This window comes from Octopus bimaculoides, chromosome 11 (genome assembly GCF_046866305.1).
Source record: "Octopus bimaculoides isolate indiv1 chromosome 11, ASM4686630v1, whole genome shotgun sequence".
NCBI classification, from domain to species: Eukaryota; Metazoa; Mollusca; class Cephalopoda; order Octopoda; family Octopodidae; genus Octopus; species Octopus bimaculoides.
In genome coordinates, this window is record NC_142938.1 from 7,274,371 (window position 1) to 7,288,308 (window position 13,938).

At 33.8% G+C, this 13,938-nt stretch overlaps 1 protein-coding gene across 3 annotated transcripts in view; it reads left to right on the forward strand.

The window, feature by feature from the left end:
* Positions 1 to 13,083, forward strand: part of LOC106877164 (endoribonuclease Dicer) — a 29,597-nt gene extending 16,514 nt beyond the window's left edge. For all 3 annotated transcript variants that reach the window (XM_089359336.1, XM_014925988.3, XM_014925987.3), the window contains exons 14-19: positions 572 to 4,125; positions 4,679 to 4,893; positions 7,260 to 7,515; positions 8,194 to 8,362; positions 9,121 to 9,196; positions 10,509 to 13,083. In XM_089359336.1, the coding sequence (XP_089215462.1) occupies positions 572 to 4,125; positions 4,679 to 4,893; positions 7,260 to 7,515; positions 8,194 to 8,362; positions 9,121 to 9,196; positions 10,509 to 10,704 (4,466 nt within the window). In that variant the 3' untranslated portion in view covers positions 10,705 to 13,083. The remainder of the gene's footprint in view (positions 1 to 571; positions 4,126 to 4,678; positions 4,894 to 7,259; positions 7,516 to 8,193; positions 8,363 to 9,120; positions 9,197 to 10,508) is intronic.
* Positions 13,084 to 13,938: the final 855 nt, after the last annotated feature.

Below are 13,938 nucleotides of genomic sequence, written 5' to 3' on the forward strand. Positions count from 1 at the left end.
ATTAAAATTTATCCAAATTGCTGTTGAATAGTAATTGATTTCAGATTAAATGGTTGTGTTTGGATCATGTCTCAGTACTGTCTGTGCCAAGATCTTGCACATTTAGAATTTGAAACAAGATTAGCAAATGAAAATGCAAAACTATATAAACTTAAGACCAGTTCAAGTATACTTGCCACCAGTTCAAATATGTTTGAGTGATATTTGAACTTGTGAGGGCTTGTCACTGCAGTTTGTCTCCAGACAGACTGCAGTGACAAGCCTATACAAGTTCAAATGTCTTTCAGAGCTTGTATGCTTTCCTTCACTGCTTCAGACATCTACTTATGTAGTAATAAAAATGGTTAAATATAAATATACTGGAAATTTTCTTTGTGCAAGTGGGCTGAGCATTTATTCACCTAAAATTAGTGGATATTATAAAATTTTATATTCAGCTTCTTTGATTTAAGAGAAGCAATGCTTAAATATTATATACATCATTGTTTCTTTAAAAAATTTATTAAAACAAAATCAGTTGAATGAAAATATTTTTTTTCTACATGCTTATGTACTTTTATGTTGTATATAGATGACAGTGGACATCATATTAACTGGAATTTTGTGAATGAAGTCCAGTTTTCCTTCAGCAGAAATCATCCTGATATATATGATTCAAAAAGAGAGAAATTTAAGTTTTGCACTGAAGACTTCGAAGATGCAGTTGTGATGCCTTCGTATCGCAACATGGATCAACCACAGCATTTCTATGTTGCTGAGATCAAATACGACCTGAATCCAAACAGCCCGTTTCCTTCTCCTGAGCTTTATAGGACATTTAATGAGTATTACTCTAAAAAATACGGTCTTCATATCACTAACTTGGAACAACCTTTATTGGATGTTGACCATACTTCTGCACGTCTGAATTTATTAACTCCACGTTACATGAATCAAAAAGGCATCGCTTTGCCAACCAGCAGTGCAGAAACCAAGAAAGCCCGTCGAGAAAACTTACAACAAAAACAAATCTTGATTCCAGAATTGTGTGTGGTTCATATCTTCCCTGCTTCTCTGTGGCGTAAAGCTGTGTGTCTTCCTGCTATTCTTTACAGAATAAACTATCTTTTGATTGCTGAAGAGATTCGTGTCAAAGTTGCCCAAGGAACCAAAATTGGTGTCATTGAAATTCCAAAAGGCTTTCACTTTCCTAAACTTGATTTTGGTTTTGAAACCAATCCAGAAAAGATTATTGATAATAAAACTGAAAGTGAGATGAAGGTTACAAAAGCCAAGGAAAATGGAACCTGCACATCTTTGTCAAAGACTGCTGCAAGTTATAGTAACAAGCTTGTATTTAAAGATGCTAAAGAAAACAATGAATTAATAAAAAATGATTCAGAAAATCAGAAAGATATCAAAGAAATGCCAGTAAGAGAAATGGTAAATAATGTTGAGTGCAAGAAATTAAACTATAAAAAGCCTTTTATAAAGAGCAATTCAACAGAATCTCTACATAAAAGCTGCAATAAAGATGACTGCAACAGGCCTTTGAAGGATTCTAATAGAATTCAAGAGGCTCTTAATGCTGCAGCGGGAAAGAACAACTATGAGCGGAGAGAAGATTCCGTTAGTACCTCATCTAGCAGAAGTTATAACCATTCAGATTTTAACAATTTTAAATCCTGCTCTGTAAACAACAGCGAAGAAAGGAAATTTCAACCTCAACAATTTACAAATAAGAAAAAGCATGAAAAAGATGCACAATGGTCAAATGATAACATTAAAGAGGAGAAACTCAAAGAGGAAAAGAATAATAAGTCTTTCTCAAAATCTCCTTTTACTAACCTGCAAAATTCTGGTAGAATACCTAACGGCAGTAAAATAGATTTTAAGATAACTTTCGATATTGCAAAGGATTTGAATCCCAAAGACAGTCTTGATTCCTTTAAAGAAACCAGCGAAGTTCCGTCTAATGTTAAATTTCAGAATGACACTCTAAAGAAAGATCTAGAATCTCTTGATATTCGTTTGATTTGTGATAACAGAAGCTATCCTGAAGGAAATGCTTTCCATCAAATGGATAAGCAAATTCGAAAAGAAAAGAAGGCTTCTAAGACATTTGGCCAAATAGATGACTTTTATCAAACAAAGTCAACAAAGTCTGAAATGCTGAGTTCTACAAAAATTGTAGAAATTACAGATTCCGAAGACCATCATAAAGACAATAGTGACAAGCTTTCTAATGGCAACTGTGATAAAAGTGAATTGAAAAACATATCTCCTACTTTTAGTCCACAGAAAGCTCCTGTGTGTAAAACCTCTGTGCAGAATTCTAATAACCAAGCAGGTTATCCTCCAATTGTAGAAACTTGTAAAGAATTGAAAAATAATTTTAATAATGCTCGTCTTCATTCTTCAAACATAACCATCGCCCATAGCAACATGGATTCCGTAAAAGATGTGGAAGAAAAACTTTGCAGTAACTCAAAAGGAAATGAGGAAAATTTAAAAACTTGTACATCCACCACTTTCTCTTCAAATAAAGACCAACAATGTAATTCATATACAGCTAGCAATTCAAAAGATAGTGTTGCACTACACTCTAATTCCACTGCCACAGCATTTAATCCTCCCCAGGAGAAAACTTTATCAACAACATCTTCAGACTCTGTTTCTTCATCTAGTCATCAATTACCAACACCCACTTCCCATTCATTATCAGCGCTACCAGAGCAGCAAATGTGTAATCATTCTAATTCATCAAATCAGTCTGTATTTAATTGTACTCAGTCTACTTCTTCACCAACAGATGATGACAAAACATCCTCAGATTCAGAGATCACTCCATGTCAGACTGGACAAACTGTTTCCCACACTCAGGACTCTACTGACCAACCAGAGGTAGCTGTGCAAGATATCTCTGCTCCAGCACCTTTACATGATAGAGACCAAAGAGATGTTGAAGCTGTTTCACCACCCATAGTCATACATAATAATAACAACAACAACAACAACAATATCAATGTCATTCAAAGCAATTGCCCCATTGATGCAAAAGTACCCCTCTCTAACACAAACAAATGCATCACTCCTTTGTCCTCTCATGATAACGCCATCTGTGATAATACAAGACACAATTCCGACACCGATGTCTTTCAAAATATAACAACATTCAGTGGCCAGTCAGCAGCAGTAGATATGTCTAAAATATCTGACTATGGCCAATGTGATGACACAACCAATGCAAACCTTGTTTACAGCTATGCTGAGGCTCAGGAGAAACTTGCTCAGTCTTCAAACACTCCACCTCTCTTGTTAGATACTGATATTGAACTGAGTTGTTACATTGGTCCAAGTCCATGCATTATTTTGCAGGCGCTTACCATGTCAAATGCAAATGATTTTTTCAGCCTTGAGAGATTAGAAACCATTGGCGATTCCTTTCTTAAATATGCTATCACTGTTTACCTTTACTGTCAATACCCAGGTATCCACGAAGGAAAGTTAAGCTATCTACGGAGTAAACAAGTAAGCAATTATAATTTATATCGTCTTGGTCGTAAAAAGGGTCTTCCTGAGAGAATGGTTTCAGCTAAATTTGAACCTTATGAGAATTGGCTCCCACCTGGTTATGTTATTAATGAAGATCGTAGGCGCGGCCCCGTACACAAAGTTCACATTTCTTCAAGCAGCAACAAGCAGGACCCTTGTTCATCTGCAAATCAATGTGGAAGTGAATCGGTTGAAGAAGAAATTCTATCGACATCTTTTAACAATGAAAAATTATCATCAAATCTAAACAATGGCATGATGAACTTCATTGAAAATGACAAAATTCCAAGTCATGTACGAAAAGCAAATTTAGAACAATGGAAATTCAACCAAGAACTGGAAGAATTAAAACAATCACAAGAACAAGATGGTGTCAGTGGTTGTGGTAGTTCTACAAATGAAAAGCCACTTGTTCCATATAGCTTGCAAACAATTCATAGCATTCCAGACAAAAGTGTAGCAGACTGTGTTGAAGCTCTTATTGGTTGCTATCTGACTTGCTGTGGGAAAAGAGCTGCTCTTCTTTTCATGTCATGGCTTGGTCTAAAAGTGCTTCCTCAAAAGCACATTTTGCAGGAGCAATATGATGATGTATGTATAAACATCTTTCACTTTTAATGATTCAAAATTTGGTATTAACAGAATTTGACTTCAAATTTAAAATTTAAAACAATTTAAAATTGTTTCACTATTTCAAATAAATGTAATTTCAAGCCATGTTTTTAGTCTGAGGACAACTTTCTCCTCTCAACAAAAAAATGCCTGTTATAGATTATATTGCTATTATTTTCTGTTTAGGTTATTTTTTATCCATGTTTTTTGTAAAATTTTGATGTTTCATAATAATATTATTAATTATTCAGCTATACTTTTTTTGAGAGTCCTCTGCATGATTACCGAAGACTAGAAAGTCCTAAACTCAATAATGTCTTTATTTCATTTAAATTTTATTTCAAATTTGATGGCAATACTTCATTCAAAGTATGTAATGCTTACAGATACATTTCTATTCACATTTATATCATTATTTTGATGATTGTTTAATTATGTTCTTCAATATTTTTTTTTAATAAACATATTTAAACATTTTCTTACTTAAACCGTGCCTTGTCTTGAGTTAATTGGTTAATTTTTGTTCATTTAGAATATCACTGAACACCAACTGGATGAGCTGGAAACTCCTCTGTCACCACTCCTTACTCATACAATTAATGCTGAAGAAGTTCTTGAACGTTTACTTGATGGCTATGAAACTTTTGAGAAAGAGATTGGCTACAAATTCTCTGATCGATCTTATCTACTACAAGCTTTCACACATGCATCGTATCATTACAATACAGTGACTGACTGCTACCAGCGGTATGTTTTGCTATTTTATAAACCAAATTTTACTTGAAATAATTTTAGGAATTACAATTGTTGGTATTTCCTTTAGATTAATGTATTTAATGATATAAAAACACTTTGATATATATACATGCCACAATTTCAGCAGTGCATCTTCACATAAAAAAATTGTTTGTGTATTAAGGCATGTAATATAAGCACAACTTTGCAAGGTGATTTTTTTTGGAAAAAAAAATATGTGCATCTGCCATCAAATACAGTAATCTTCAGCCAGGCTGTTTACCTTTGTTTTTGAAATTCTTTAATTGACTTGGAACACAATTCGAAACCATGTGATCAGAGTAGCATTTGCATGATACTTGTAGAACTGACATATTAGTGGCAGCAGGTTGCATATTTGACAGGAAGGTCCAAGTAAAACATTAAATATTAGCAAAACAAAGATATTAATCACTGATTAGAATTTCTGTCCTCCCTCCAGCATTATAAAAACTGACCAGATTTGCTACACAGAGACTATGAAGGAATTCTTTTAAGCAGGGCAGACAAAGACATGATAAATGCTCAGACCCGACAACACTTCAGCACCTATTTTACTTTGTCTCAGTTAAACTCATTCATCTACCGCTAGCTTTTTCATTGCCTGATAAACTGCAGAGTGTGGGATGCTTTCAGCTGCTTTTTTTAATTTTTATATAACATATAATCGTCTGCTCTTAGCTGAAAACTTTTTCTTACAGTTGATTGCTGTGGTTGTAGTATTGAGGGAGGTGGCTTATGGAAGGTGTTGAGAAACAAGTGTATGATAGCACGATAGGAACAAGTGTCTTGCTGTATTAGAGATACATGTCTACCTTAGCTGGGAAGGAGAGAAGATAATGATGAAGTGTCAGGACATGGTCTTTTACCTCACTCCATAAGTATTTCGAGTTGATATTTCACTCACTGCATTAAATATATTAACAAAAATTCAATTATTGTATTTTTTTTACCCCCCTGTGTATGGCATGTCTTTGTAATCTTCCTCAGTGACTAGTCTATTATTATTATTATGTTTTTAACTACTCTTACTTGTATTTGAGTCGTTGACTTTGAAGTTGCAAGAAAATGTATTTATCAATTATCATGCGTTAAAATTTCCAGTACTGTAACTATTGCTAATGGATTTTTATCTCTGAAAAACTAACACAGCTACTAATATTAGTTCTTATTATTGATTTTATGTTTTATTTTTATTGATATATGTTTTATTTCTTGGGGAAAATCAAAGTTCACAGATAAAACTTACTCTTTACTGATAAGATTTTTCATCTTTTGTCTTGTTCAGTCATTTGACTGCTGCCATGTTGGGGCACCCCCTCGAAAAATATTTAGTCAAATTAATTGACCCCCAGTACTTATTTTTTCATTCTAAAGCCTGGTACTTTTCTATCAGTCCCTTTTTCTGAACTGTTTGGCATGTAAACACACCAGCACCAGTTGTCAAGTGGTAGTGGAGGACAAACACAGGCACATACACACACCTGTATATATACGATGGGCTTCTTTCAGTTTCCATCTACCAAATCCACTTGCAAGAATTCGGTCGGCCCAAGGCTATGGTAGAAGATACTTGCTCAAGGTACCATGCTGTGGGACTGAACCCAGAACCATGTGACTGAGAAGCAAACTTCTTACCATACAGCCATGTCATGTTGAAATTTTTTTAGAAGTGTATTATTCGTAATTTTAGGGAGGGGATGAAGGCTACTTCTGTGTTCATAGTAGTAGTCATGATGTCTGCATTTTGATACCCGGCACAAATCATGGCACATGTAACTCTTTTCCAATATTCAGCTGGCTTCCTGTCTTCCATGTCAGCTAACGTTTTCTTGGCTACAACTTAATCTTTATGCCCGCCAATGCCATTGACTATTCACCAATACATCAAGCTGTTCTGAGAAAATCATCAATTAGCCTAAACCACCTGTAAATTGCATTGGACAGTTGATAATTATTAATCAGAGCCAATAACTTGTGAAGGCACATGGCTTAGTGGTTTGGACGTTGTACTTATGCTTGCAAGACCACGTGTTTGATTCCCAGACTAGGTGGTACATTGAGTTCTTGAGCAAAACACTTCGTTTCATGTGGTTCCAGTCCACTCAGCTTTAAACGAGTAACTCTGTGATGGATTGGTATTCCTTTCAGTGGAGACGTTGTGATCTTGGTCACTTATACCTCATGGAAACCAGGTAATGGGCCCTATGAATACTAGGGATTGAGATGGTAGTGTCCAGAGGTTGAAGATGATAATGATAATGAATGACTTGTGATTTTTAATTTATAAAACAATACAAAATATGAATTTATTTATTTGATTTTTTTTTTTTTACTAGTCTGGAATTTTTAGGTGATGCAATTTTGGATTACGTGATCACTCGCCATCTTTACGAAGATTCTCAGCGTTATTCTCCTGGGGTTCTCACTGACCTGCGATCAGCTCTAGTCAATAACAACATTTTTGCTGCATTAGCTGTCAAATGGAACTTCCATAAGTTTTTCAAAGCCATATCTCCGGAACTGTTTAATGTGATTGAAAGGTTTGTTGCTCGCCAAAAGGAAAAGGAAGATGAAATTGATTTTGATGAAGAAGTAAGTGTTCTTAATGATATTCCTGTTTTAATTCTCTGATCTCTGTACCTAACTGTGGAGTTTGTAAATCCTATCAAAATTTTATGGGTTTCTACTTATTATTTTTTTAATGATGTCTAAACCAAAGATCAGACTTTTATTATAACTTGTAGATTTTCACTTGACCACTGTGAAGAATTAACACTTTACAATGACCTCTGCTTTTGGCATTCTTACCATCTCGTTCCATGTCCTGAAATCTACAATTCTCTTCACTCCTCTCCCCAAATTTTTCTTCTTTGATTCTGAAGCAAAATCCTGGTGAGGTCAACTTTACCTTTCATTCCTCCCGGGTCAATAAAACAAAGTACCAATCAAGTATATGGGGTCATTGGTACCAACTGACCCTCCACTCAAAACTGTAGTGTTTAAATCAGAAACAATTGTTGTTGTTGTTCTTATCATCATCATCATCATCATCAAGTTGGTACATGCAAGGATGGCAAGCCAAGTATTATTCTCAAATAATTGTCGGTTCCTTTTTTTGTTCTTTATCATTTCCTTGTGTTCCTACAATCACTGGTATCAGAACTACCTTGAGGTGCCATATTTTTCAATTTCAATGAGCAAATCTTTACATTTCCTCCTCCTCCTCCTCCTTATTTTTTTAATATATTTTTTTTTTCACTAATTTATTAGTTCCAAGATGAAGGAGAAGAAAGTCCCGATGAAGAAGTTGTTGAAATGGAAATTCCCAAAGCACTTGGTGATATATTTGAGTCTGTTGCTGGTGCTATCTATCTTGACAGCAACAGGTCTTTAGATGTGGTCTGGAAAGTTTACTATCGTATAATGAAGCCACAAATTGGTAAGAAAACTTTATTAAATATTTTGAATTGGGATAGAAAATTAAATGTTATGTATGTATGATTCTTTGCATGTGTGTGTATGTTTGTGTCTCCTTGTCTTGACATTGCATAATAGCTATAAATGAATGTCATTCACTTCTAATTTCTGTAAAATTATGTCTGGCCATGGGGAAATATTTCCTTACTTGTAATCAGGTGAGGGTTGGCAACAGGAAGGGAATTTGGCTATAGAAAATCTTCCCCAATAAATTTTGTCTGACCCATGCAAACATGGAAAAGTGGACATTAAAACGATGACAGTTTCCATCTACCGAATTTCACTAACAAAGCTGATTATAAATTAGGATAGAAAGCATCTGCTCAGGTGTCTCACAGTAAAGACGACAATAATTGCGAATTTCTTAACGTCTTGACCATGTTTGTATCTTTGCCTGTGGTTTGCTTGTTTAAAATATTATGAAGTTGTAATGAGTGCTTAAGAATAACTGTCAGTGATGTGTGGTAGGAAAAATAAGTCAGATACAATATTCCAGATTCAATCCAATTGAGACTTGTTGATTTAAGAACTACAACTGTAAAAGAGAACTTAGAATAATGATAACAACATTAGAGACAGGGGCCATTTTAAAAGCATTGTAAACCCCTGGACAACGCACTGTACTGGAGATTGGTTTTGATGGGATTTGACTTTTAGGAAAAATATTCTTCCATTTTTCTATCAAAAAATATTTGGAAAATTTTTCTTCATTTCTTCCAGAGAAATATTTGAAAAGTATTCCAAAGTCACCTGTACGAGAATTATTGGAACTGGAACCAGAAACTGCTAAATTTGAGTGAGTATTACTATGGATAATATTGGATTTCTGAATCACAAAACTTCACTTGGTCAGGACATTTTGTTATTTAAAATATGGTAGAGTTAACATATTTAATGCAAGGAGCATCGAAAACCTAAGATTTCAATTTCATTACTAATATATTACTGTATAAAGGCAGCGAGCTGGCAGAAACGTTAACACGCCGGGCGAAATGCTTAGCGGTATTTTGTCTGTCTTTAGGTTCTGAGTTCAAATTCCGGCGAGGTCAACTTTGCCTTTCATCCTTTCGTGGTTGATGAATTAAGTACCAGTTGCGTACTAGAATCAATCTAATCGACTGGCCCCCTCCCCAAGAATTTTGGGCCTTGTGCCTAGAGTGGAAAAGAATATATTACTGTATATTCAAAAGCAATGAGCTAGCAGAATCTTTTGCATCCTTTCAGGGTCGATAACTTAAGTACCAGTTACACACTGGGATTGATGTAATCGACTTAATACCTTTGTCTGTCCTTGTTTGTCCCCTCTATGTTTAGCCCCTTGTGGGCAATAAAGAAATAAGAATCCTTTGCATGCCAGGAAAAATGCTTTGCAGCATTTTGTCTGTCCTTTGTTCAGAGTTCAAATTCCATTGAGGTTCACTTTGTCTTTCATTTTTTCGGGATTGATAAAATAAGTACCATTTGAGCACTGGGGTTGGTGTAATCGACTTACCCTCTCCCCCAAAGTTGCCGGCCTTGTGCCAAAATTTGACCTTACTGACTGGTCCTTGTGCCAGTGGCACGTAAAAGCACCCACTACACTCTCGGAGTGGTTGGTGTTAGAAAGGACATCCAGCTGTAGAAACTCTGCCAGATCAGATTGGAGCCTGGTGCAGCCATCTGGTTCGCCAGTCCTCAGTCAAATCGTCCAACCCATGCTAGCATGGAAAGCGGACGTTAAATGAATGATGATGATATTTAAGTCTTTGCTCTCAGTGAAATTTGTAAAGATTAAGTCAAATTTTTAGTTATTTATTTTTTTGAGTGGGGGATTTATATTTTACTGTGATGTTGGGTGAATTTCATTCTTTTTCTTCTTGGCATTTTATCATCATATGCCTGAAAAGAGATAAAATTTATTCAATTTTTTCAAAAAAGAATCAATCAAAAATTGTAGAGGGAGATGTAATGCTTATTTGTTCACATTGCTTTGAATTAATCATGCATTATCTCATGTCTTTGAGATTTCAATGATGTGATTGTACATTTCTAGAATGACATTGTATGGTTGGTGTTTAATCTACAATCATTATTTCAAGACTCCTGATAATAGGAATTATATTTTTCAGGAAACCTGAGAGGACAGTTAATGGTAAAATCCGAGTTACAGTCAAAGTTGCCGGTAAAGGTGTTTATAATGGTGTCGGACGGAATTATCGCATTGCAAAGAGTGCTGCTGCCAAAAAAGCTTTGAGAATCCTTAAAACTATGCAATCACAAGGCTTCATTGCTCAACTATCAAATGAAAAGATGATGCAGGGATAACCTGGATAGATTGCTAATCAAGGTACATCTGTGATTCCATAATCAGCCATACGTACCATGACATGGCTGCAGATCATTGTTTCAACTACTTGGCACCGAGTGTATGTGTATATATTTGCTTACGTTGTGTGTGTGTGTGTGTGTGTGTGGTGGAGTGTTTGGGTGCATGAGAGAGAGAAAAACAAAGTTTAATTTGTATGTAAGAAGTAATCGAGGTTTAATGTCAGATATTGAGTAGTAAGTATGTTTATGATAATGATAATTTTTAATTTATGAGTGAATCTTTGCATTTTCCTGGTTAACGACATGGATCATAGTCTTCAAATTTAAAATAGAGCTTTAATTCTAAAGAGAAAGATCTGGGATGGCTTTTAGCCTTTAAGACTATTAAGGCATTGCTAATTTGTATTTTGAGTTTCTAGTGTGTGTGTGTGAGAGAGAGAGAGAGAGAGGTTGTCAGACTTGTGTAAAGAATTTGAAAAAAAGTTAAGTGTTTATATTGTGATTCAGAAATGATGTTTTAATTTTTTTTTTTTTCAAACACTTCGATTGCAAGACATAAATTGTAAACGTCCTTATTTACTAACTGAATTCCAGAATTAGTGAAATGGCTCATCCATAATTGTTAATTACATTTCATATCTTCATTCTGGTTTTTCATATTCCACTGTTCATCATTGTATCTAGATTTCTTTTGACACAAATTTGGAACTTCACTAACATTCAAAACAAACTTCTCATGCCCATTGTTTGCATACATTTATACTCAACCTTCAAAATGTGGTGTAAAAAAGTGAATAGCAAGCCGAAATTCCCTCTCTTCCTGTCTCTTTTTCTCTATTCTTCCTCTCAAATATAACTATTTATTCTTTGTTAAATATTACAAGAAATCATACATACTTAGTCCCAATCTAATTTTATGTAACACTAAATAATGATAAAAGAAATAATACCAGATCAATTTCTGAGCAATCAGCGTATCCACTAAATAATCCTCGACTGCATACCCCATTGCTCAACAACATTTGTAACTGTTATATCCATCAGAAGTTATAACAGCATCTTCTAGTGTTACTTCCTCCAGAAACAGCATCCTGTGTGTGAAGTACAGAAATATTCTCTCTGTATTGGCTGTGAAGTTTCATCATGAGTATTTTGACAAATTGTTCTTATTTTTTCAAAATTTTATCTAAAACTAAATCAATATTTAAATTAATCCCATGGGAAGTATTAAATAATTATCACTATTATATTGTTTAGCTTCTGTTAAGAGTTTTTGAAATTGCAGATTTCATTTCAACAAAATACATAATTAATGTATGAAGGGAAGATTAAAATTATCAATAAAATGTGATTTGTAAGAAGTTGATTATACAGTGGGGTGGGCAAAAGTAAGTATACAGTTTCTTAAAATACGCGTGGAATGTTCTGTTCCTTTCCTATTTCTGTTTTGCCCCAACAATCCATAAGTCAACTGAGGGATCTGTGGGAAATGTCTAGTTCATTGAAAGCCCCCTTTTTATTATTTTTTTTTTATTTCTGGGGACGTTAAGTGAATGCTTCAGCCACAAGCAACTGTATACCTACTTTTGTCTACCCCCGTATTATTTCAATTAAATTACAATAACTTATGATTTTACATCTTTACTATATTCTTTGCTGATTTTGTAATTCTGATTTCTTTGTTTTAGTTCCTATAGACATGTTAATTTTTCATAGTCTCTGTTAATTTATATCCTTCTATTCATACACATATTCAGTCTACCACTGTCACATACATTTCTTTCTTTTATCATATCTTCCCTTTACTTTATTATTGTTATTTTATTCTTCTTCTCCCTGTTATTTTATTTCTCTCCCCCTGTAAGTGTTGTGTATGGACTTTGAATTGGTTAAAAAAATCTTGCTATAGCCATTATCAACTGTCTGCTGCTCAAACAAAAACCTACTGTATCCTATAATTTATATTTTTTTATTAACCTGAAAATATGTTGTAAACCAAGTACTTCCAAGTTTTGTGTGATATTGTTTTGTGTAGTTTCACTAAAACCTTTTATTTCATCCATATCTCCTAATTTAGGAAGCTATCCTTTGAAAGAAATAGCTGTTACCGATTCTTTTCCTGACAGCTTATGTCACTCCATTATCTATTTGTCTGCAGATTTATAAAATGTTAAACGATGTTGTCTTGGTAAATTCTGTGATGTTTCTGGATGTTGTACCAGATTTCCTCAAATCTAATAACCATTTTCATTTACCAGTGGTATGATATAATATTGTTGGATACCTACAAATAAAAGTTAATTTTCTTTTTCTGTTCAGAATTTTATCTCTAAAATCTTCCAACAAAGAGAAAAAGTAAATAAAATATGAAAGTTATTTCTTCTTTTCTTGTCATTTTTGGTGTAATTGTGAATATATTTATGATTTTTTTTTCCTGATTCATTTTTAATATTTGTTTGTTCCAAAGCTCAAAATTGAGTAGTGATATTTTACGAAAAAGTATAATTTAAAAATAACTCTTTGTTGAATTTTATTTATGTTGTTCATTTCAAGTTGTTGTTTTTCTTTATTTGCTGAACCAATATTCCAAAATAATTGCACTCCAAATCTTTTATTTGCTTTCTTATCTTTGTATTTCTTTAAATATATATTTAAAATTAAAATACCATTACTGTTGTTGGTATGACCTTCAAAACAATATTTTCTACACATTGTTCTCTTCCAATACGTATTTATGAAATATTTCTTTCATCTACTCCAAGATTATTCATCTGCTAGTTTTGTGGACATCATTTTTTTTCTTAGTTGATTTATTTTAGTGAACTTCAGAGTTGCTAGTCAAGGTGAGAAAAACTCATTTTGGTTTTAAAGTATTTTAACTAAATTTCCAATAACTTGCATTGAAGCTCCTAACAGAATAGTGCTTTTATGAAAAGAATTTTTTTTTTTAAATGTGTGGAGGTAGTTAAGAGAGACTTTAAGCCAGTCTCATATAGTTCTATATCATGTTTTGTACAATCCACTATATGAGGAAAGGAGGAAAAGGTTATATATATATATTTATATATATAATGTATGTATACACATGCATATTTGTCAGTGGTATCATCTTTATAAACAACCTGTAGCATCCTGTGGATATTGAACAGCCTATACCCTTCTTTCATCAGGAACTTTACTTTTGCTTTCAATAAAAAAAAAAAGAAGAGAAAGAATATTTTCTGTAAAGTA